General features: G+C 39.8%; 3 protein-coding genes across 3 annotated transcripts; 1 reads left to right on the top strand and 2 right to left on the bottom strand.

Annotated features, from left to right (window-relative positions):
• Positions 1-413: 413 nt before the first annotated feature.
• LOC129779350 (protein CNPPD1) lies at positions 414-9,673 on the bottom strand. Its single transcript, XM_055786761.1, has 4 exons — positions 9,445-9,673; positions 9,015-9,305; positions 1,696-1,818; positions 414-1,632 (listed from the first exon to the last, which is right to left on the bottom strand). Exons 1-4 carry the CDS (start codon positions 9,484-9,486, stop codon positions 799-801), a joined length of 1,290 nt encoding a protein of 429 aa, XP_055642736.1. The 5' UTR covers positions 9,487-9,673; the 3' UTR covers positions 414-798.
• A 6,289-nt stretch (positions 9,674-15,962) lies between these two features.
• On the top strand, positions 15,963-16,927 carry LOC129777227 (ATP-dependent Clp protease proteolytic subunit, mitochondrial). Its single transcript, XM_055783381.1, has 2 exons — positions 15,963-16,120; positions 16,177-16,927. The coding sequence occupies exons 1-2, from the start codon at positions 16,079-16,081 to the stop codon at positions 16,810-16,812; spliced, it is 678 nt and encodes a 225-aa protein (XP_055639356.1). The 5' UTR covers positions 15,963-16,078; the 3' UTR covers positions 16,813-16,927.
• On the bottom strand, positions 16,813-17,650 carry LOC129777228 (uncharacterized). The gene is made up of 3 exons (XM_055783383.1): positions 17,545-17,650; positions 17,323-17,487; positions 16,813-17,263 (listed from the first exon to the last, which is right to left on the bottom strand). The coding sequence occupies exons 1-3, from the start codon at positions 17,620-17,622 to the stop codon at positions 16,931-16,933; spliced, it is 576 nt and encodes a 191-aa protein (XP_055639358.1). The 5' UTR covers positions 17,623-17,650; the 3' UTR covers positions 16,813-16,930.
• Positions 17,651-24,784: the final 7,134 nt, after the last annotated feature.

The raw sequence follows: 24,784 nt of genomic DNA on the forward strand, positions 1-24,784 counted from the left end.
GCGATTGGGGTGGCCAATATTCCGGGGTCAACATTTGATGTTTTGTGCTTGGGTTTCTTGAAATATACCCACTTTTCATCCCCGATCACGATCTGATGCAGGACATTCTTTTCTATCTTTTCAAAGTAAAATTTCTCTCAAGCTTTTCCTGTTTTTTGCTGTATGTCGGTCAAATCATGTGGAATCCATCTTCCAAATTTCAGGTTCTTTCCCATGGTTTTTAAAGATCGGAAAACAGTTGATTGATGAAAATTGTGGCTGCATGAAACTTCTGATGTTTTGAACCGATTTTTTTAACAGATGTCCAAAAGATTCAAAATGACGATCAATATAACTTTTTACGCTTTACATTACATTACACCTGATAATATGGTTAGGGAATTTCGGATCATAGTTTGTTCTACAGTTCTAAATTAATGCTCAAAAAATAAATATCAATTTATTGCTTCCAAATATAAGGAAAATATTGTATATAATTGTTTTTGATGAAAAAATCAACTGGTACGGTAATATTTTGCGGAATATCAAATACTCCAACTAAGTTTCTGCATTTTCAAAATGGAAACACCTGCTTAGAAGGTAAAATTTCATGTTCTATGACATTTATCCAAAATATTGTAATAATCATACTTCCGGAATTGCGCCTTTTGATTCGACTTAAAAAAGGGTTAGTAAAAAGATTTCATATTGGAAATTTCACTTAAAGTACACCGTAAAGAGTGTTGGTAGCGGAATAAAAAATATATATTCATATCGTTGATGAAATGACAGCTCCTTTTCGACCATGATTTTCGATTCTCACAAAAATTTCAAAATAGAACTAAACATTTCAAAGGTTCGCTTCGTATAACCATGACCCGGCGGTTGTTTAACAATCTTAGCCAATTCGGGTTGCAGTCTTTCTTCGGACGTCAGCATCGGGTCGAACTCATCAGTGCAGTTGCGATTTTCCGTTCTTTCCTCAGTTAGACTGAGATTATAAATATGCGTTTCAGTCGCGTTTTCATCATCTTCCTTCATATTGCCATCGGATGAGGGGTAGATAAATCTTAAAAACTTCCAGTCGATAATAGATCCATAGCTGTCGACAGTTGAAGCAAACCGAACGGTTGGGAATTGTTTATAGTCAGCCTTGTAGTGATGATGATGTTCAAAATTTGAATTATCATTGAAAAAAGCACGATTGAGAAGTTGAGCACTATCGATCGACAGCTGCAGTGAGCATTCACAGTCTTCCAGTGGTAGAGATTGTTCTAGTGTGCCTGTTGGTGCATCTGGGAGGCTGCAATTTTGAGCCTGCAAGGACGGGTCGGCAACTTCAAAAGTTGTCGTTCCGTTGGTCGTTCCAGACATCCCGTTAGATCCCCGCCGGAATAGAAGATTTCCAGGTACGTTAATACTACTAGCTAAGAAGAAGGCACCGGCAATGGTCATGACGCTGGCGGTGTAACTCAGCGCAATCACGGTGCTGTAATTGAGGATTTGCTTCGCCAGTGTCATCGTTGGAAGAAAGTTAATCAGCTCTGTGTAAGTAAGCCAACCGCGTGAGAGACCTTGCCGCTTCGCAAGGATCTTCTCCACCGACTTGAGCTTTTCGAAAAATTCCTGATTCGACACGTACACCTTCCAACCCTGCAATGGAATGAATATTGGTTAGACGGATGGTAACAAGACATTGGAATTGAGAACACTCACTATTGCATCCAGAAATTCAAGCTCCAGTTCTTTCATGTGATCCACCGTCATGTTTCCAGATTCGGCCCAGGCACTTAAGTATATATCCTCGTCGTAGCCGCAATAGAATTTGGTTGAAACCATCTGAAAATTTGAGCGTTAACGCGAAAATTAGTAAGAGATTTAAAATACAGCGCATATTTATTTATATATGTATTTTAATTTAACATCTTTACAATCGTGACCGGAATAAATCGCTGCAGTAAACTACTGCAACAGAAACAACCACTTAGAAAAAGTGTGATAGGCTAGAAATATTGTGGCGCGGGAAAAACATCATGTGTACAAATGCTTCACATTTCTATTATAAATTCGTTCTCTCGTTTTGGTTTAGCGAAATTTATTCTGAGGCCAATGTCATGGGACGGAGTCCCCATTTAGTGAGTATAAGTAATCGAGGCGGCCCAAGCCGTCAAGATGATGCGATCCGAGTCCACCGCCGACCCGCCGTCGGAAGCGACGGAAACGATCCTTTAGCAATGTCCAACCGAGCTTTAGCGAGCGTTATCCAAAATTCCTTTACAACATGGTCTGTCTGATTCACAATTTTTGTCCAATTAACTCGGCTCGTGACTATCTCTCCCCAATTCCGCGGGCACTACGCGCACACCATGTCCTTTCCCACTTGGTTTAATCACCTAGCTCGTAGTGCTCATCGTCTTTTCGTACCAGCCGGGTCCCCGATCGACGCCATTTTTACAGAATAGTTGTTTGACATTCTTGCAACATGTCCTTGGCCAGCGTATCCTTCCAGCTTTGATCAGGAACCGTGCTCAGCCGTACGGCACTTGATGAATATGCTCTCACAAGAGCGTTGGACGGCACTGACATCCATCTTCCGGATCCTCGTGGTCAGCTGCTTGGTGTCCGTGGTCCGCCAATTATTCTTGTACACCAGGGAACTGAGGGAGTCGAAAAAATCCTCGATCGGACAGCACTGGGGCAAGTTGGTCGGGTTCCGTTCCTTGGGTACGTACGGCCAGATGACGTACTTCTCATCAGAATGATGCTCCTCTAAGAACGGAACCAGAATCTTCTTCAGGCACTCCTCCTGGTACACATTCTGGTTGATGGCAAGTCCGCTCGGCTTGTTGAACCAGGGCTTTGAAATCCCTTTATCGGAGATTGCAATATACAGCATAACTTATGCTTGTATTTGCACTTGTGGACGACTTGTCGCTGGTATAGCATCGCTCATTGCCGGAATGTGGGACTTTGGCAGCGAAAAATAACTCTCGTCATCCAGCACGAACGACGTCCCACGATAATTCTTCGTCATCCACCGGCACGGAAGTTTCACGGTAGTTATCTGCTCGTCCGTGTACTCTGGGGACCTAGTCTTCTTCCGACAGATGGTGTCCTCCTGCAGCAGAGAAATTTTCTGCCGGCATCACGCGTACTCGTACCATCCTTGTTGTCGAACAGCTTTTTCAGAAATTCCTTCTCCTTTTTCGTCATGTTCATCGTCGGACGGCCACTACCGGTCGTCCGCTCGACGTTCAGGGATGCCAAGATCTGGTAAATTGTGCTCACCGGCACATTTTCGTCCTGAAAGTGGTCTAATGTAAACTTTCTTCCTTGACACCTTTCGAAGAACCGTACAACGCGCTCGCGGAGTGCTTGTTGTTTCGATGCCATTTTTGATCGAACTGACAGCGCCCGAACGAAAAGCAACCCGTTTCTAGGGAACCCAGGGATCAATTCTCTCGACGAGAAAAAACAGGAAGTGGGTTATATCTATGGTATAACCGCAAGGGTGACGTAGGACTATCGTTGATTTAGAGATCATTTGTATGAAGTTGAATCTGAATTCATTCTGAATGAATGAATATTTGGAGAACTTCGAAAACGAGAGCGTTACGTTGGAGGCACAAGGTTTTATGCATCCAATATTGGATACGGAAATATCCTACTGATGGGGAAGAATAATCTTCAGAAGCTATCCTGTTGATTGCGATTGATTGAAAAATCACAAAACCTAATGTATTTGGTCACAGTGTTACATGGATAGAAAACATTAAAATAAACTCTTTCATATGAATGTAATTTTAAATTCCCAGAGGAACTGGCAGATTATTTTCAGTAACGATTAGATATTTCCACATTTTCCTCGATACTGGAAGCCCACGAGTGGTTAATGCTAACTCGATAACCATCTGTTAATAGCACTTGATTGAAACATATTTGGTCACAGTGTCACATGGATAGAAAACATTCAAATAAACTCTTTCACATGAATGTATTTTTAAATTCCTAGAGGAACTGGCAGATTATTTTCCGGATCTTTCTCGATCCAAACGGAAACAATTCCGTGCGTGTATGTGTGTGTGTGTAGCGGCTGCTTCGAGATCTTCCCGGGGAACCGTTTGTAGCATCACTCTCCTCCTGATGGATTCCCTTCTGGCCTAAGGTGCACAAACAGGCTCTTGGTGACACCGTTCATCCGCGCTTTCATGATAAAGAGCTTCACCACAACAGCGACAACATGCTCCAATCGCTGTTCAATTAGAACTGAGTGGATTTCCGAGCGGCGCTCGCTTATATACCGATTGGTGATTTCAATAGCCTATTTTGAAAGCAAATTTAAGACTATTGAAACAAGTTTTTGGATCAGAAAGTAACAAGTATAGAACTCGTAGACATTTTATCTTTCGAATGAAGTGTTTATCATACCATTTCGTTCAGTTGTATAGGAGCTATTAACACTCAAAATCTCGGTCTCCGGCGTAACGCTTTCGTTTTCGAAACTTTGATTTTACACCCCGGTATAGAAATGAAAGACGTAGTCCTACGTCAAAAAATTATGCTCTTTAATTTTTATACAGAAAGGTATTGAAACCATTTTCATTTTTTATTGAACATCCATTACTACTTAGTCGGGTTCTATCGTTTTCGGAAGCCACCGTGTATTTGGTTTTAGACCCTTTGATTCTCAGTCCAACTCTCTCTGCTTCGAGCTTAAGTGTTTTTTTAAATTCTTTATTAGAGAGGATTTCAGCCTCCTGGGCTGGTTTATCTCTGTAGCGGCAATAAAAAATCACTTTTTTTTCATCAAATGATTTAATATTTTATATAAAGTATTGTTACAATCAATTGGAACTTTTTCCCGGAGTATCAATGCTGTCTATTTCGGTTATAATTGTTCTTCAAAATACGGTAGTCCTTCTTGGATGTCCGCCTTCCATGGCCCCATGACCAGTGAAGGGACTCCCGCGCTGTCCGGGGACTGCAGGGGTTCTTGTTCCCATTGTTGCGAAGAGGAAAGATCTGTGATCTGGAAGGGGTTCTGTTCGTTCGCATCGCTGTCGGCATCTGAATGGAAGTCCAGCCTGCAGTCTTGAGGAGTCGAGTTCTCATGTTCTTCCGCAATGGATTCCAGAGTTGTGGACGATGCAGGGATGATCTGAATGTTTGTTTTAGGTGCAGGCGTGGTAGGATTTGTAGGGTTTTTAGTGATAATGGTATCTTTTTGTGCTATTGCTTCCCATCAGTTCATTGATTCGTTGATCTGAGATGGCCTCTGTGGTCACCACATGGCCTGGTTCTCCTCCCTCCCGAACAGCACTTACATATGTTACCAGTCGGCCATTGTCTGCATCGAAGATGGAGCATGCGGTGTGATAGTCTACGTTGCTGTCCACCTTGATCCTCTGGATTGTGTTCTCTTTACAATATTCCGGACAAGAGCAGGAAGCAAGAGTGTGTGCTACTGATCCGCAATTTCTATAAAGAACGAGCTGCTGACATCTACTGACATCTACTGCCATCCGCTGGAAGTTCGTAGACATTTTCTTTTTATATGCCCGAATGTCCAGCTCAGTGAACACTGAACAGTGAACGATTTAGTTCCTCACTTTCTTTTTTTGTTTCGTCGTTATGTAATTGTTCACGATACAAACTATCTTCGACAAAAATTCGTACGGAACACAACACTTGGGTGCAAAAAACGAAAGTTCAAACAAAACAAATATTAGCGATCAGCAGTTCGGACTGTCCAAAATTGTATGTCCGGCTCTGTGATCTTGTTTACCGCACCGGCGCACAATTGTTCAATTCACACAAAACGAAAACAACACACAGTTGTGAGATTAACACAACAAAACGTCCAATCCAGAGCACAACAACGAACCACGCGCGGCTGTGCTTTACACAAATCGCCACAGCAATCGTATCAACAGAACAAATTGAACGAAACAAACAATCACTGGCTGCATACAGTAAGAGTGAAAACACAACCGATCGTTATCGCTGTTGTTGTTTCACGAGTCTGGTGTAATGTTCAGTTACTGTCTCAAATGTTCTGCCGAAAATGTCTACGCCATCAGCGAAGCAGATGTATTGACTGGATCTATTGAAAATCGTGGTTCGACGTTATACGTGAAGGGTTTAATTTGGTCCCATTCGGCAGCTTCAAGCGATTGCGCATAGTTTTCGGCGACATCTTTTTGTATCAGTCGCGCAAGATTTTACGAGCGCGGGCCTCGGTCCCGAATGTTGTTCAAAACGGAGAGTTTTGGGCGCATCTTAACCATCACTAGGAAGTGGTCCGAATCGACGTGAGCGCCTCGATAGGTTCTGACGTCAGTTATGTCCGAGAAATGCCGACCGTCTATCAGAACATGGTCGATTCTGTTTGATTTGGTGACTTCCAGATGTATTGGTGGAGTAATTTGTGTTGAAATAAGGTACTGCGTACGGCCATATTCTTAGAGGTGGCGAAATCGTTTTCATTGGTTAACTGGTGTGCGCTGCACATACCAATTACAGGTTTGAACTCCTCCCCTTTACCGATCTGGGCATTGAAATCTCCGATGATGCACTTAGAATTCGTCTTTGTCATCTTCGGAACTTGCAACGTGAGGACTGTGCAGGTTAATGATGCTGATGTTGAAGAATCAACCCTTAATCCTCAATCTGCACATGTTTGGGTTGATTGGCCACCACCAATCACATGCTTCTGAATATTGCCCATCATCATGAAAGCTGTACCTAGACCCTCTTCAACACTTCTTGCGGCGCCAAAATGTCAAACTAGCGGTTGCTCAATAGTTCGGAAAGCATACGAGTGCTTCCGATGAAATTGAGAGATCGACAATTCCACGTCCCGAGTTTGAATTTTTAGTCTGTTTTCGTCGCCTGGATCTGTGTCGGTCAGTCCGGTTCAAATCTTCTTGCGTATCGTTCGTTGCTTATACTTATGACAGACATACAACTGTACTAGCGTTGTACTTCGAAAATTGTATGTCTGTCACCATGTACAGCGCTAGAACCATGCAAGCAACTCGGTACAATCGCTGTACCTGTACCGACCTATTTTACCGCTGTACATGGCTACAGTTTTACTGTGCGCAGCGCCATAGTCGGTTTGTGGTGGGTAGCATGAACAAATTGTATCAAAACCAGCTGTATGACACCCGCCATGTTTTTGGTGCCAACATCTCAAACGTCAAAAGTATTTATTTTCTTTAAAACAGCGATCCGCGTTGGCGGCATTGTGCTTCGTTTACTAGTTTAGGGGAACGTCAACGAATAGCTGATTTTCAGTCGGATTGAACGTTTTCAAAATTAAAATTATGAATGAAAATTAGCTTTTCCATATCAAATTAGTATTCTATTTGAATTAAAAACATTTTTGTTTGCAGTTGGTGAAAAAGTCTCATACGAAAATTGTTTATGAAGACAATTTTATATTATAATGAAAAAATTCAGCAACAATTTTGGAATTGTATAGCCATATGGTTGAATGAAAGTCAGAAATACGTGTTTCAAGCAATTAAATAACGTGATGTGAAAATTTTCATTCAAATTTTAAAATTTAAAAACCGGCTTCGTGTCTTCTAATCTGATAGAGATTACACTAACGAGTTTGGGATACAAATTATGGCCCTAATTTGAAGTCGCCACCAGACGTCGACACCATCGCGAATTACCAATTTACCACAATCTGATATATCGTGATGTCGATGATGAACCTTTACAGCAGAGTGATAGTGCGATATGCGATGACGGTAGGTAGAGTGAGATAGCGATAATCGTGCCACACACCTGATGAAAACACTTGGCAAACATTCTCTTCATTTACTTTCTCTTGAGGTAATAACTCAGAGTGGAAATTTGCTTGTTGTGCTTGATAGTTTAGACGCTGAATAAAAACCTTTTTCATTGAAATATGTGGTGAAAATTGGAAAAATTCTAATTGTCAGTTTGACATACGGTACAATGTACAACCAAAGTATGTCTGTCATGGTACTATAGTACCTGTACAACGCTGTACTCTTACAACGCAAGTACAGCTGTATGTCTGTCCCTGGTATTAGTGTTTTTGTGGTGCGGTTTGCACGGCCTGCGACCAACCCCACTATCTTGCAGGAGGACCATCGTAATACTGCTGTTTTACGTCCCGAATACCACTAAGACTGGGCAAAGAAGCTTATAGCGGCGACAAATCGCTTAGAGGAGCGACACCAAACATGCGGCCCACGCGCTCTTCGAGTTGACCCATCTGGTGTGTATAATGTTTGGAACTAAATAATTCCATTCTTGAATTTTTATAATGTTTGTTTCTCGCCGGTTATAATTTCGTTGTACATTTATTTTTGTTTTGCGGCCCGCCACACCATGCCTAACATGTGTTTGTGGACCTTCTGGAAAAAAAAAGTTGAACACTACTGCCCAGAAACATTTCTCCTGAACCAAAGCAAACCAATAAACGTTCTTTGACGATAGAATTCCAGACCTGAAGTGGTACCCAGACCCCCCATCTTGGCAAGCGCAACGCTTACTAGGCCATGAGAGTCCGGCGAATATAGATTGCGTGAATTAGGTCAAAACATTCGTAATTTTGTGATAACATAGCTACTTCGCCAATAATACGGCGGTCTACGATATGAAACAATTTTAATCGACCGTATTAAACGTATTCTGAATTTAGAAAGCGTAACAAGTTTAATTCGCTAAAAAAATACGCTGCCGGAGAAAGCAGCGACAACGCTGTTCGACTTTCACAGGCGCCACTCAGCCGTGGAGACGAGAAGTACATCAACACGGATGGCAAACGAGCTTGCTCTCTGGATGTTATTCACCTCTCGGTGCTTTTAGAATCGAGTGCTTTAAAAATATATCGCACTATCAACTTGGGTACTAAGTACATCAAACAGAACGTACAAATTCCGTTGTATCAAACACAATCATTCCATACTAATGCTTGTTGATCATTCACACTTTACGTTCGCTAGTAATGCAATCAATACGAAAAAAGGACACACTAAAACTATACCAACCATAGACACTATAAATAGTTCCGACGGTGTAATTCTTCTCGCGTACGCCGGGTCAATGGTATTCAGCCGATCCAAATAGATCATTGCCAGTATGAGGGAACATGGCGTTACCGTGAGATTACCAACTGTGACAAAATTGAGCCGACTCAGCGAATGCCCCCGGTGCGACTCGGAAAAGGTATCCGCTGCATAATCCGCCAGGGGCCGGCTTATTTTGGTGCACTTCACTGTCGATGATCCATAGTATAGCGTTTTCTTGATGCGATTCAAGAATTCCTCGTGATCCAGCATCTGCGAAAGTGAAAGGAAAAACAATCGTTATCAGTTTGATAAATTTGCCGAAACGCAATACATGCATGCACACAAGTGGTCCATATGTTGATTACTGTCCTATAATTCCATTTATAGGTAGCGGGCACACCATACTGACCTTATTGTCCGTAAGATTCATGCATTGCTCGTGTTCGATCATTTTCGTTGCGATCACTAACGTTTGCACATCACAGTTGGTATCTCAGACGCTTTTCTGCGCGCAATTGCACGATAAAACTCGCAGTTTTACTGCAAAAATAAATGAATTTATGTGTAGAGGAAACACAAAACACCCCAATGTTCGTGTTTTTCGAGGATAGGAGAAATCGTGCACTGTCAAATGAACGAGCAGCGGACAAGTGGTAGCTTGCATGGGTGGTGAATATAGAGGGGTCCCCCGATGTGATTGTGTTTCTACCGCTAGACCAAGATGCGTATATATATACTAAAGGTGTGACCGTGTCGTCAATAAATCCGCGAGGGGAAACAGTATAAATATACAGAGGACTGTGGAAAGGGATTTGACTGCAAAACGCAGGAAAATATAAATGTTTGGCCCTGATGAACATTATTATTTTCATCACCAACCGACACCGAGAATCGATTTGTTCTCTTGAGCTGAAACAGAAAATAAGATAGAGTATATTACAAACCTAGATTTAACCGTAAAAGACTTACCTTTCAACTTTTCAATGCTCTTATTGCCACCAAAACAATTCCACACACAAAAAGCAAAAAAATATACTGCAAAATATTGCTATATATATATATATATATATATATATATATATATATATATATATATATATATATATATATATATATATATATATATATATATATATATATATATATATATATATATATATATATATATATATATATAGGCACCTTGGACCAGGTGATGCCATGTGTTTTTTTTTAATATCTTCACATGGTATGAAAAAATGTCTTCACAATCATATTTAAAGAAACTAAAATTCATAATTTACTTTTGAACAAAGTTTGATAGCTTATTCAATGTTTATTCTAATTGGCATTGTTATTATTATTGTTATTGTTATTATTATATTGAATTAATATCAATTTCTGGATTTGTCCAAAGCTGAATTTAACTCGAGAAAGTGGTCAGAGCGATTAAAAATGCGTTGGTCAGTGAAAGGCTTTCAAAACACCAGTAAAAATTCCCGCGTGAGCTTCCATCGTTTCCCCTCGGATGCTTACTCATGAATGCACTGGTTCGATTTTTGTGGACTAGACAACAAGGGCTTTCGTGTCTACTCGTGTCTTCTAGGTCGCAAATAAAGAAGAGATATATAATGTTGATTAATGGATACATTGTGAACATTCAAAATCGTATAGAATGCGAAAACCTCGATATTATTTATCACTATCGGCATCGGTTTTATGATACACCCAGCAAAAAATGAATCGAATGAATAGCCATAATTGGAGGCGATATACATACATCCAAGACATTTGGATGATATATTGGGTTGAGGAAAAAGAAATGTCGTATATTGTCAATATATGGCAATACTTAAACATATCTTGTGTTGCGCTTATCGCATCGGGTCATACTATACGGCTATTTAAAGACGACAATCTGTGCTACAAGTGTCGTTTTGACAGTGTTGTGATTGTCCTTTTCAGTCTCAAGTTATAGCGCGTCAAAGATGGAGTCCACCAAGCAAGAAATTCGTCATATTTTACGTTTTTCTTACCTGCGAGGTAAAACTGCATCGAAGGCGGCCGAAAAAATTCGTGTAGTTTATGGACCCGATACTGTAACGATTCGCACAGCACAGCTTTGGTTTGATCGATTTCGTTCTGGTGTAGTGGCTGTCGAAGATACACCCCGTACTGGTAGGCCAATCGTCGTGGAAACCGATAAAATCGTTGAAATCATCCAAGTAGACCGGCATGTGAGCACTCGCTCGATTGGCCAGGAACTGGGTATAGATCATAAAATCGTTTGGAGCCATTTGCAGAAGATTCGATTCCGAAAAAGCTGGATGTATGGGTGCCATACGAGTTGACGCAAAAAAATCTTTTAGACCGAATCAACGCCTACGATGCACTGCTGAAACGGAACGAACTCGACCCATTTTTGAAGAAGATGGTTACTGGTGATGAAAAGTGGATCACGTACGACTACCTAAAGCGAAAAAAGTCCTGGTCGAAGCGCGGTGAGCCGCCTCAACCCACGCCAAGCCCGGATTGACGAAGGTTTTGCTGTGTGTTTAGTGGGATTGGAAGGGAATCATCCAATATGAGCTGCTCAATTATGGCCAGACCCTCAACTCGGATCTCTACTGTGAGCAGCTTGACCGTTTGAAGCAGGCGATTGACCAGAAGCGGCTAGAAATGATCAATAGGAATGGTATTGTTTTTCACCAGGACAACGCACGGCCTCACACATCTTTGCTGACCCGCCAGAAGCAACGGGAGTTCGGATGGGATGTCCTATTGCACCCACCATATAGTCCGGGCCTGGCTCCAAGTGATTATCATCTCTTCCGGTCCATGCAAAACGCTCTTGGTGATAATAAGTTGGCCTCAAAAGAGGCTTGCGAAAACTGGCTGTCTAAGTTTTTTGCAAATAAGGAGGGGGGTTTTATAAGGGGGGATAATGAAGTTGCCTTCTAAATGGCAACAAGTTTGCGAACAAAACGGCGCATATTTGACTTAAATTGGATAATTTTAAGTATGTTAAAGCGTCAAATTTCGATCAGAAATACGATATTTATTTTTCCCCAACCCTATATGATGCATATAACTGGAATATACGCGCAAAAGTGGAGGCGATATACGTGTATGCCTTATTTTATACGCATATCTTCTTCTTAAATGACGTTAACGTTCCCTGTGGAACTTTTGCCGTCTCAACGTATGCATTAATTAGCGTCATTTATTAATACTTAGTTGAGATTTCTTAAGCCAAATGACACGTTATGGCCGGGGGATTTTTTCGTCAAAGAAATTTCCTTCGAGTTGCACTGTGGTCACGCGTATTCTAGAGCTTGCCCCTCGGAATACATTCAAGGCGTGTTATTTGACTAAAGAAATCTCAACTAAAGTATTAATAAACGACGCTAATTAATGCATACGTTGAGACGGCAAAAGTTCCACAGGGAACGTATATGCGACCTAGCATGTGCAAAAGTTATACGATTTATTCTTTGCTGGGTACGCTATCGTAAAATCGATATATGCGAAATCATATATGCATATCAGGCTAAAGCAATTTGTTAGTGGCATGCACAGATAAATTAAATCAGTGTAGTGCTAGGAAAAATTGTATTACATGCTGCGGAAAATCGTTCCACAGTAAATCATATTAGATCGTAATTCAGGCCATCATATTGCAATTCATCATATTAAGAATTTGACATATCAAGATCCACGATGTCCTATGTACAGTGTCGACGCCTGGTGGGGATTTGAATGAAAGTTTTTAATTCGCGTTATTTGATTACTCAGAACACGTATCACTGAAACTTATTTGATCATTTCTATATAAATTTCAAAACATAACTATTAAAAAATAATAGACTACCAAGAATGACATATCCAATTACATCTTTTTCATTTTATATGTACGAGTTTCAGCTGCTCTAGAATTATACAGGGTCTTTCAGATTAAACGCTCACGCAACAAATTTTCATAACTTCTACAAAAGTGAACCGATTTTTATTTTAGAAAAATGAAAATAAAGCTTATTTTAGGATATTTTGGGTGTGACCACCCCATTTTTTCGATAACGCGTTTTAAACGGTGAACAAAATTCTTCATGCACAACTCTAACATTACGACTTCTATGATGTTGAAAATCCGAGTTATTTCTTCTTTTAAGTTCCTCCAAATTTTGTGGCATATTAACATAGCAACGGTCCTTCATGTACCCCCAGAGGAAGTAATCGACGACGAGAAATGGTGAAATTCTTACCATAAGAGGACAAATTTTCATTAATGCTTTGGTTGCTCGGGTAATACGATTTCAATAAAAAAAAAAACACGTTCGTGTAAATTGTATATCTTGACACTAAAAACCATCCGATCAGACTGAACGAATAGCCGAATATTATCGCCCTGAAGTGAGAATGCAGTGTTACCATCGACGGAGCGAAAAAAAAATTATAAGGAGCTATTGGTTTTTTTTTTGCGTGAGCGCTTAATCTGAAAGACCCTGTATAATCTTCACATATAGAAAAATGGCGGTTTGTTTGCCTATAGTAAATCATATATACGTATGACAATAGTCCTACTAGATACATGTGTAAGTCGTATATTCATCCAAACAAATTCGCAAGCAATTGTCAGGTATGCATATCACCTACACTTTTGCATGTATATGCCAGTTAAGCGCTGCATATACGTTAGTTATCCGATTTAATGTTTGCTGGGTGTGGAGTAAGTGCAATGTTTAAATTATCATAAACAAATAGTGTTAGAATGCTTTCATTTATATTCACAGGACCATTTTAATAGAAATCCGTCGTTCCAGTTCAACCGGAAAGGAAACCTGGTGAAATTTCGAAACAACTCTCCAATAATTATACCGATTGTTGAGAAAGAGGACGACGTCTATCACCAACACATAATACAGTTCACTTTGCCGCTATATTGATCACGGACACTAACTGATTATAACTCAAGGGTTTCATCCGGGAAGATCCAAATCCACGAAGTGACGACAACAGCGCAGAATCTGAATGTGAAATTCCGAAATTCTCGTTATACGACATTTCTCGTATAAGCTCAAAAATGTACATATCGGATAGACAGGCCACTGTAACAGCTACGTGGGCGACGTTTTGGCCCTTCCTCCAAAGGAAACAGTGTGAAGAAACTTTGTCGCTTGATACCTGAAAATGAACCACACTATTGGGGAGACCTTGTTATCAGCAATAACGTTGATGAGTTTAATTAATCAGTTACAATATTTATGTGCAATATGTGATAACAGAAATATATTTCAATCTAGAATAAATGATAAACTGAGTTTGATTTTATAAATTTAAATATTAGACGAGACTTTTCAACAGATTCTAAATGCACGGTTTGTAGTTTTAAAATAACATGTTTATTTTAATTGTAGCACTGCACTGGGATGAATTGTTCTTCATCAAAACCTTTGGCATGACAAGCTTTTAAAAAAAGTGTTTTCTCACAAAAAAAGACAATCAACTTTCATTATGCTAAACGTCCACTACGAAATATGTCGTCATGAAAAATGTACTGTCCTATCTCGTTCATCCAATACCAGATCATCAGATCAGATTAAAAACCACATCGCATCACATCGTCACATCATAATGAAAACGATGCTTGCGTTACATAGTTGTGAAAATGGTGCTTGGGTCACTCTTCGTTTCGAGTTTTTAGGGGGTAATTTTTTCACTTTTCTGTAAAGATTTGGTATTTTTGGAAGTATTTGGTATTCTTTATCGATCTAGAACAAAAAAAAGTAAAATGTCAACTTTGATGTTTACGTCACAGACCTGTCGATATGCAAGGTTTGGAAATGTCTAATGAAATTGTTGATGACCAGTTTAATTTGCGTGTATTTACTTGCATCGTTAACATCGTACACAGCCCGTCATCACTACGTCTAATAAACATGGCAGACGCGGGAATAATAGCATACATCATATAATTTCTTTTTTTTTTTTGAACGGGTTATTGAAGGCGTCTATTTGCATGAGAAATGAAAATGAATATGACCCATTCAAGCAGTTTCAATTGTTAGTGAAAGCTTCTGCTTTCATACTTCTAAGACAATGTAAGAGGAAAGGCACGAAATAGACAAATCGATGTTTCAGTATGCGTGAGGATTAGGCTGAGGACATAGTAAACGCGGTGCGGTGCGGTGCGATGCGATGCGGAGCGATGAATTGAAGTTCATCGCGTGCTATGACATACTGATCGCTTCAGATCGCGCGTTTTTTGATGTTTCATTCCACTCCATCCCACATGTAAACAACCCAGCACAAGGATGCCAGATATGTTTATTTTGTAAACAGTTAAATTGTGAGATATTCAATTTGATAATAAATTGTATTTTTCTCAAAAAGCTTCAACCGAAAATCTAAATTGAAGATGCAGCAAATGGAACTTTTTTTTCAGTGGCATTTGGTTAGTTTTTCTCTCAAAATCTCAATTTTTATTTTTGTTCGATGAGTTCAGTTTTAAAGATATTTATAGATAAATCGTCTGGCAACCATCACTTGCGTTCACTCGCGGCAAAACACTCCACACACAGTTTCGCCGCATTGAAATCGCGTTTACTATGTCAGGTCCGGGCGCGCCCGCGCTCGCACCGCATCGCTTTTACTATGTCCTCGGCCTTACATCGATTTCACTCCAGCCTGATACACTAATATGAAGGTAATTTCATTTATTAGCTTCAAAAATGACAAGCTCTGGCGATAATAATATTTATGGAATGTTTCTGGAGCTGTATATGACCTAACATTGAAACTTTTGGGTATAATGTAGCTCTGCGTTTCGAAAGTAACCTCATACGACGGTAAGTCATTTTTTTCACAATAGCATTGAAACATCTGGCATCCCTAGTAGGAATTCACCTCAGCTCAGTGCCTCAGCTGTTTGTATGTAAGCTGTGAACGTGCCCCAGAGCCGATTGTCAATTTTGTGTCGAAATAAATTTTGTTTTCATTTGCGGTTGCGAACATTCGAATATTTCCGCTCTCCCACTTTAAACAGATCTAATAATACTGTTTTAAATATGATGCGAATAAAAAGCTTAATCAATCATGTATCTTGTATGGTGAGTGAGCATTTCATAGGTATCATTTCAAATGAGTATAAAAAAAAATCTTGTAGCGAAAACTTCATACGTCCAATACAAGATTACTCAACCTGGTGCCGATTGTTGTGGAACAAACGGGACGAGGCGAGAGGGCATATGATATCTTTTCGCGCCTTCTAAAGGAACGGATAATTTGTTTAATGGGTCCAATCCACGATGATCTCAGCTCACTGATTGTAGCCCAGCTGCTGTTTCTTCAATCGGAAAACGGAACCAAACCAATCCATATGTACATTAATTCTCCGGGAGGCAGCGTAACGGCTGGCTTGGCCATATACGACACGATGCAGTATGTGAAACCTCCGGTGGCGACTTGGTGTGTAGGACAGGCCTGTTCTATGGGATCGCTTTTACTTGCGGCCGGAGCACCCGGTATGCGTCACTCACTACCGAATGCCCGAATTATGATACATCAACCATCCGGGGGCACTCACGGACAGGCAACAGATATTCAGATCCAGGCTGCAGAAATCCTCAAACTAAAGACGCAGCTGACAGAAATTTACGCCAAGCACACAAAAACATCTCTGGATGTTTTGTTCTCAAAAATGGAAAGAGACACGTTCCTCAACCCAGAGGAAGCACAAGCATTAGGGATTATTGATAAAGTGTTAGAACATCCACCTTCTTCCACTGAGGAGTCATCCTAATGTAGGGCAGATTAAAAAACTGGTAGTTTTATTTTTTAATGAACTCGTTGATTCCATAATAAAATGTAAATCGTGAAGGAAACATATATAGAAATATAGTAAGGATGACTATGAATGTTTATGTTCTTCTGACCCATCGCATTAAAGCTTGCGTCGCAAGACAATACAATTCCCGTTTAGCGTTATCCCTTGAAAACAATTTTATATTTGCCTGCCAGCGGTATCCCTCTAATGCGAAAATGGTAAAAAATGTCAAATCAAGCACCGATTTCTGAAACGTGTACAATCCAGGCTTGATAGGACATCTGAACACTGGTGTAATACTTTTGAAGAAAGATATAAAGATACCATTCTCGTCGTTGATATAAGTACATACGCGTGACAAAGTAAGTTTATTGAAGGGTTCACATGTTTTCATTTCCACCGAACACCGATTAGCGATGACTGCAACCTAAAAAAGAGCAACTTTACTTTTCAACGGAACCAAAAAATGAAACATTAAACACCCACTTCAAGCGGTTCCTTGATTGTTTCAGTGACGGTAAAATTCCCGAAAAAGTGTATCCTGTTACCATCTGCAGTGTAGTTGAGTGGCCCAGGAAATTGTATGATATACTTGTCGGTGTTGGCAGTTATGCATGTCGCCGCTTTCTCGGCTTTAAGCTCTTTGATGCGCTGAAAACATCCGGAATTTAGGACGAGTCACAGAGTACTTACAGCGTGTACATTTACCGCGCAATCAATTATGTTGAAATGAGATGATAGGACGATAATAATAGTTTTAACTAGGTCTGCCCGGTGCAAACGCATTTTGGTTCACACAGATGGGTCACTGGTGGGTATCCATGCACTCGCCACTAGCTTTTATAGACTCTCGCGCTTATGTGTGGTTTAATTAAAAGTTGACATGGGACATTGAACAGCACATTAAGCAAAGTAAATAAAACTATCATTCTAATTATTTCGATCCGTATGGTTTCATATGTGCTATGGACATGAAAATGGGAAGTGAAATGAACTATTGAAATGAGGCAGACAGCGAGAATGAGAATATCTTTGATCATCGTAGAGCGATGGAATACTTCCAAGAAAAACGCAAAGTTTGTTAGTAAAATAATACCAAATAAAAGGTGTTTTTTGTTACTAGAATAGCAAAGCTAAATTGTAGTAAAATTGATTGAAGTACAATAAATAATAATAATGAAGGGTTCGCCTCATTCTCTTACATAGGTTTGAGTTGGCCGATTATCTTATTGATAATTAGTTAAAACATAAACAGTGTGGCAAAGAACGAACTGATTTAATCTACAAATATGAAATCTCCTCTTTGTGATATTAGATTTTCGATCAGCTTCATCTATTAACACGTTCGTCGCTAAGTGGCCCAGAAACGAGTGACGGGTGTATTTCCTGTGGGCCCCGTTAGCCAGATATGGGTGAAACATTCCTCGTTCAAATTGATTAGGATTTTTAAAGGGAATTTGATGGAATAGCCACCTAAATATATATTTAGGATGTGTAGAAAAATCATAAAATCAAAAACATTAAAATATGATTTTTATATTTTATTTTTATAAATTATTATTTCGTATGGTTTGTCAGTTTCAATGAGGTACGTGTTTAAATTTAAAAATCAATATTGCTAAATCATGTAAAAGTTAACTACAAACAAAATTCGACCTTCATTTCATAATTTATCCGCAAGTTGAATGCAGGCGTGCTCGGTTAGGATGGATTTTTTCGCTGGTGTCTTATCTACAAGGGTCGTTAAAAAAATAAGTTTCAGTGTCTCAGAAATCGCCCTCGTATATAAACTATCGCAGAGCATGTCTATGCTCCAGTGGAGCACAGTTTGAATAATTTTTGAACTACTGTACCGATTCAGATAATCGATACATTAATTTGAAACCAGTGCTATGTTAGGAAATCTCAGCTAAAAAAAATTTAAAAAAAAGTGGCGGTCTGGTTGCTATATTAGTGCTTGGGAGGTAAATTATTCTCTATCAGATTAGAAGGGCCAAGTGCAGTGTAAAAATATAAAAGTTTGAATGAAAATTTTTACTTCATATTGTTTGATTACCAAACACATGTAGGTCTGACACTCACTAAACCATTTGTCGATGTATTTCCTGTTTGTTCCATAAATAATTACTATTATAATATAAAATCATCATTAGACACAGTTTTCGTTCAATATGTTTCGGCGATATCGGAAAAAACCTCTTATTTCATCACATGAGATAAATGTTCGATACGTTGAAGTAAATTTTCATTCATAATTTTGATTTTGAAAGCAGGTTTATTCCAATATCCATCATTATGTTCGCCTCCCAATGAAAGGACACATAGCTTAATGCCGTCTACTCGAATATACTCTTCAAAATCAGAATCAGAATTGGATCACGATTCCAATAATACAAAAGCAAAAGCAGCAGGTTTTCCATTTATACAGGGTTTTCCAACTTTAAATTCCGAAAGTAAATTGAAATAAAACACACTTAGAATTCGAATTTCGATGAAACTTTTATTTCAAATTAAAGTTTGGTTTATGCAATTATGTGTGAAATACAACATCATTCAAATGACCACCTAGGGCTTCCTCGCACACCTTGATCCGGAACAGGTAATTTTCGATGACTTTTCGGCAGATATGGGGCGGTATCTCGATCATAACTTCACGAATGTTGTCTTTTAAATGTTCAAGAGTTTGCGGAGAGTTGGCATAGACAGGGTCTTTCGCATAACCCCACAAAAAAAAAGTCTAGCGGGCTCAAATCGCATGATCTGGACGGCCAATTGGCATCACCAAAACGCGAAATTATGCGTCCTTCAAATTTCGTTCGCAATATGGCCATTTTCGGTCGTGTTGTGTGGCATGTGGCGCCGTCCTGCTGAAACCACATGTCATCCGTATCCATATCTTCAATTTGTGGCAAAAACAATCGGTTAACATGAGGCCATAGCGCTCACAATTCACAGTTACCGTCTCGCCGTCCTCATTTTCAAAGAAATACGGCCCGATGACTCCACCAGACCATAATGCGCACCAAACAGTAACTTTTGGCGGATGCAATGGCCTCTCAACAATCACATGTGGATTTTCTGAGCCCCATATACGGAAATTTTGGGTGTTCACATAGCCACCGAGCTCGAAATGTGCCTCATCGCTGAAGAAAATTTGATGCGAAAATTCAGCATTTTGCTGCTGTTGTTCGTTCACCCAATCGACGTATGCCCGACGCATTCCATGGTCACCACGCTCTAATTTTTGTACCAGTTGGACTTTATATGGATGTAGGTGCAAGTCCAAATGCAAAATTCGCCACAATGATGTGTTTGACAAGCTGAGCACGCCGTGGAATCGAAACATTCGGGTCATCCTCCACACTGGCAGCAACAGCAGCAATATTTTCGGCCGAACGCACATTACGATGATGCACGGGTTTACAATATCCGCTACGGATCCAGTTTGTTCGAATTTACGCACTACATTAGCGATTGTGTGCTCTGTAGGCCGTCCATGACGACCAAAATCCTTCCGTAATGCTCGAAAAACATTTGCCGGTTTTTCATCATTTTTATAGTATAATTTAACAAAATTAACACATTGTGCGATGCTAAAACGATTCATATTGTAAAATGGCAGACATTCAACTAACGATATGACGCTTTGGTTGACAGCTATGTCAAACGGTTGTCAGCGCAGGGCTCAGCTGTGTGACACCCGCCATGTTTTTGATGCCAACATCTCAAACGTCAAAAGTATTTGTTTTCTTCAAAACAGCGATCCGCGTTGGCGGCATTGTGCTTCGTTTACTAGTTAGGTTCATTCCGACTGAAAATCAGCGAATAGCTGATTTTCAGTCGGAATGAACGTTTTCAAAATTAAAATTTATGAATGAGAATTAGCTTTTCCATATCGAATTAGTGTTCTATTTGAATTAAAAACATTTTTGTTTGCAGGTGTTGAAAAAGTCTCATACGAAAATTGTTTATGAAGACAATTTTATATTATAATGAAAAAAATCAGCAACAATTTTGGAATTGTATATGGCTATATTGAATGAAAGTCAGAAATACGCGTTTCAAGTAATTAAATAACATGATGTGAAAATTTTCATTCAAATTTTAAAATTGAAAAACCGGCTTCGTGTCTTCTAATCTGATACAGATTTCACTAACGAGTTTGGGACACAAATTATGGCCATAATTCGAGGTCGCCACCAGACGTCGACACCATCGCGAATTACCAATTTACCACCATCTGACATATCGTGATGTCGATGATGAACTTTTACAGCAGAGGGATAGTGAGATATGCGATGACGGTAGGTAGAGTGAGATAGCGATAATCGTGCCATACACCTGGCAGGGCTATATACTTGCGGAAGCCCGAAATGGAAAACCCTGTATTAAAACAATACTCGGAACTTTAGTATAGTTAGTATAGTTGTATTAGTGAACCCGAGTGCCAACCCGTGAAACATCTCAGTGCGAAACTAACAGCTTTCGGGGCGAACTAGTGCGGCACTGAGTGCGAAACAGAGTGAATAAAAAAACGTTTTGACAGCAGTTAGTGCGGCACTGGGGTTGAAACTGAACAAAAACGAATTCGCTAATAGTAACCCATGAGTCACCAGAAAAAATTTGACAGCTCTATCAGTCGAACTCTAACCGTGATGGCGAAAACAGTGAAGCTACTCCGTTCAGAAGTGTGCGCGTTCAAAGAACGGTACCCCGCCGCGTCGAAAACGGACATCGTGCGGCACTTTGTGGACGCCGGATATGCCCGTTCCGACATCTACAACATCTTGGCACTATTGGACAACAATCAGAGCATCGAAAGAAAGCCCGGTTCCGGATGGCCGACGACCCTGAGCGACAAGGAGCTGCAAAGGATGCTGAAGAGGGAGATCAAGGAAAAAGTGGTTATATCGCTACGTGCGCTTAGCCGTGTAAAATGTACCCGGCGAACATGGACATACATGTCAGGAAGCGGAAATCCACTGGTCCACTGGTAACGGAGCTGCAGCGGCTGAATAAGATGGTCAAGACGATTTTCCCGGCGAATCGCGACGTGGCGGTAGTGATGAGCGATGAGACCTATCTCACCCTGAATGGCAACGACTGGCAGGGCACTTCGTATTTTACTTCCCCCACGAAGGAAGTGAGCTCCGAAGTAAAGTTTATTTCACACACCAAGTTCTCCAAGAAGTTGCTGCTGTGACTGACAATCAGCGAGAAGGGGATATCAAAGCCACTCTTCTTTAGCTCCAGACTGGTCGTGAACGTAGAAATTTACAGTACGAAGTGTCTGCCGGAAGTCACGTCTTTCATCAAGAAATACCATAAGGGCGAAGATGCGGTGTTCTTGCCGAATCTGGCGTCGGCCCACTAATTTAAGCGATCGTTAGAAGAGATGAAACGGCTGAATATCGATGTGGTACCCAAGTTGGCGAACCCGTCAAAGTCCCCAAGTTGCGTCCCATCGAGAATTTCTGGGCAAACCTGAAGTGTAAGGGTTACTCCAACAGTTTGTCAAGAAAACTGAGAAGGAATTGATAAATAAAACGAAGAAAGAACTTAAAGTCATGCCTACACGCCTGTTTACGTCCTCCATGGTGAATGTTCCGGTTTACTGCCGGGTTTTTCACAAGTAAACTAATATAATTACCTTCCATGGGAAATTTATCAAACTCAATCATCTGTCTTAGTTTTTGTTTTATCACCATCCGAAAAAAGTCCATTTTTTCTAACACTAACGGAAATGTAGAAAAACCTCAGCCATCAAGGAAAAATATAAAAAATATAGCGCTCTTGGTTTCGAGACCATGTAAACTATGACAAAAAAATAAATTCAATTTTTTTAGGAAGTATAGTATGTTTTCGAAGGAGACTTGGCTTCGTTGGCTTCAATTTAATGTATTGATCATCAAAATCGGAGAAGTCCAAAAAAATTTTTTTCTGGAAAAAGTCATTGTTGGAAAAAGGGGAAAATTTAGAATTTTCGGATCACCCTAGAATGGAAATGGGCAATGGGGGAATGGGGGCGGAAACAAATTAATTGAGTACGTCTGTGTCGCAAAAATTCGACACATCCGGGTCGCAACACCACCTGCGATGGAAAAGTTTATATATGAAGTCTTTCTTAAATCTGCCGTCGACGATGTCTTCTGTCGTGATGCTGATCCCTGGAAGGATATTAAACTTTTTTAGTTACTTCCGTCTCGCTCATGGGGTGAGGTCCCTATGACCCAGTGGTTAGCGTGGCGTTTGCCAAGATGGGGGTTTCAGATTCGATTCCCGTTCGGGTCAGAAGTTCTATCGACATAGGTCGTTTTTCTGGCTTGCACCGGTTCAAGTGAACAATGGCTAGGATGTGGTGGAAAGAGCAAATGGGCATAGGCAGCCTTCAAGAAAACCTACAAAAACCCGGAAACAGCGAATTGCGGCGTCTTTGTCTAGTCCAGGTGGTACTCGGAACGTAAATCAGCAATATCACGATGATCATCCTGCGAGATAGTGCGGTTGGTCGCAGGTCCTGCAAGCCACACCACAAAAATTCCAAGCAATGAATGATACACATTGACATTGAGAATCAGGCCATGTAGTAAAAACGTTAATCTAAAATAAATAAATAGTCGTCTTCGTGTGCCGCTCTCATTAACTATCTCTCGTTTCTAATTGAGGAATTCCTCAAAATTGTCCTCATTTTTTCCTGATGAACTTGGAACATGTGAGATGCTCTTTAGTAGCGGCTTCAGAGTAATCTGATACTTGCCCAATTTCTTGAATATCAATATCAAGTTGTTCTTTTGATTGTCCTTAAGGCTTTCAATTAGCGGCTCCAGCAATCCTGGAAAATGCGGCTTCTGCGAAAAATTTGCCTAAAATTCCTCTCAAAAAGCCACATCTAGGAGCGGTGCATTGAGCGTTGAATTTGGAAAATTGTTACTAATTGTGAGTTTATTGATATATTTTTGCATGTACATTGCAGCCTTATTGTATATGATAAATTGTATGCTTGACCCATTCTCACACCCACTCAGCGTTCAAAAGTGATTATTTCGAAAATGTTGAAATTCCAATGGAAAAACTTTTTTGATGTTCAAAACTCATCTGGCAAGACTTAAAAGAATCATTCTATCCAATATTTAACATTATAGTAGTTCTGTATAATGCTGGGCATTATACTTTTCTGGGGTGTTATTTGATGGCTATCAACACATCAAACTTGGATGTATTTGTACTAAAGTTAAGTATTATGCATTGGAAGTAGTGAAAATATGTCTCCTATTAAACGGCTTACAGTTTTCAATAATATTCGCATATTTGTCATGATATTACTAATAGTAACTTTCTCCGTTTTTGACCCAATCTCACCTTCATCGACGGTACATCATAAAATAAAAGAGATTTTTGGACATCAAAATTTTATGTCGGGTGATTTGGACAGTCTGTGGGATGATTTGGTCATTGTTGTGAATTATGAATAATGATGAAAGTGTGTGTGTTTCATCGATAAAAACATACTTATGTTTAGTAATTCAGGATAATATTTCAATCATTAGCAGTGATCTGGGATCGATACCAGGTGTCTAGTCCAGAAGCGAGACCAGAAGATGAAAGTTAGCAGAGCATTTAAAATGTGATAATTTATACAAAAAAGTGTTACGAATTGAGCATTAATAGCATTTTTTCAAAGAAAAACATGAAAAAGTCGTTGTTCGAAAAACTTTTTCCATGTAGATGTGCCCATCGTCCGATGTATGGAAAATTTTGTTGGAAATTTTAAGGACTATTTATATCTATTTCTTCCAGAATTTTAAAAGCATATGTTTTCGAAAAAAATGAATTTTAATTTTCAAAATATTTTTTTTAATTCTTTGATAATTTTTAATGAAAGCCAAAATAATTTCCTACATTCCATTCTTTGATTAAAATTTTGTAGGTCTGATATTTTTTTTCAAGT

Source organism: Toxorhynchites rutilus, chromosome 3 (genome assembly GCF_029784135.1).
Source record: "Toxorhynchites rutilus septentrionalis strain SRP chromosome 3, ASM2978413v1, whole genome shotgun sequence".
Lineage (NCBI taxonomy): Eukaryota > Metazoa > Arthropoda > Insecta > Diptera > Culicidae > Toxorhynchites > Toxorhynchites rutilus.

Coding starts and splice junctions, on each gene's coding strand:
- LOC129779350 (XM_055786761.1), bottom strand. CDS start 9,486: ATGATCGAACACGAGCAATGCATGAATCTTACGGACAATAAG. Junction 9,306..9,444: donor TGAATCTTACGGACAATAAG/GTCAGTATGGTG, acceptor TCACTTTCGCAG/ATGCTGGATCACGAGGAATT. Junction 1,633..1,695: donor TTGAATTTCTGGATGCAATA/GTGAGTGTTCTC, acceptor ATTCCATTGCAG/GGTTGGAAGGTGTACGTGTC.
- LOC129777227 (XM_055783381.1), top strand. CDS start 16,079: ATGATGCGAATAAAAAGCTTAATCAATCATGTATCTTGTATG. Junction 16,121..16,176: donor TCAATCATGTATCTTGTATG/GTGAGTGAGCAT, acceptor AAAATCTTGTAG/CGAAAACTTCATACGTCCAA.
- LOC129777228 (XM_055783383.1), bottom strand. CDS start 17,622: ATGCGTTTGCACCGGGCAGACCTAGTTAAAACTATTATTATCGTCCTA. Junction 17,488..17,544: donor TCAACATAATTGATTGCGCG/GTAAATGTACAC, acceptor GGATGTTTTCAG/CGCATCAAAGAGCTTAAAGC. Junction 17,264..17,322: donor CAATCAAGGAACCGCTTGAA/GTGGGTGTTTAA, acceptor GCTCTTTTTTAG/GTTGCAGTCATCGCTAATCG.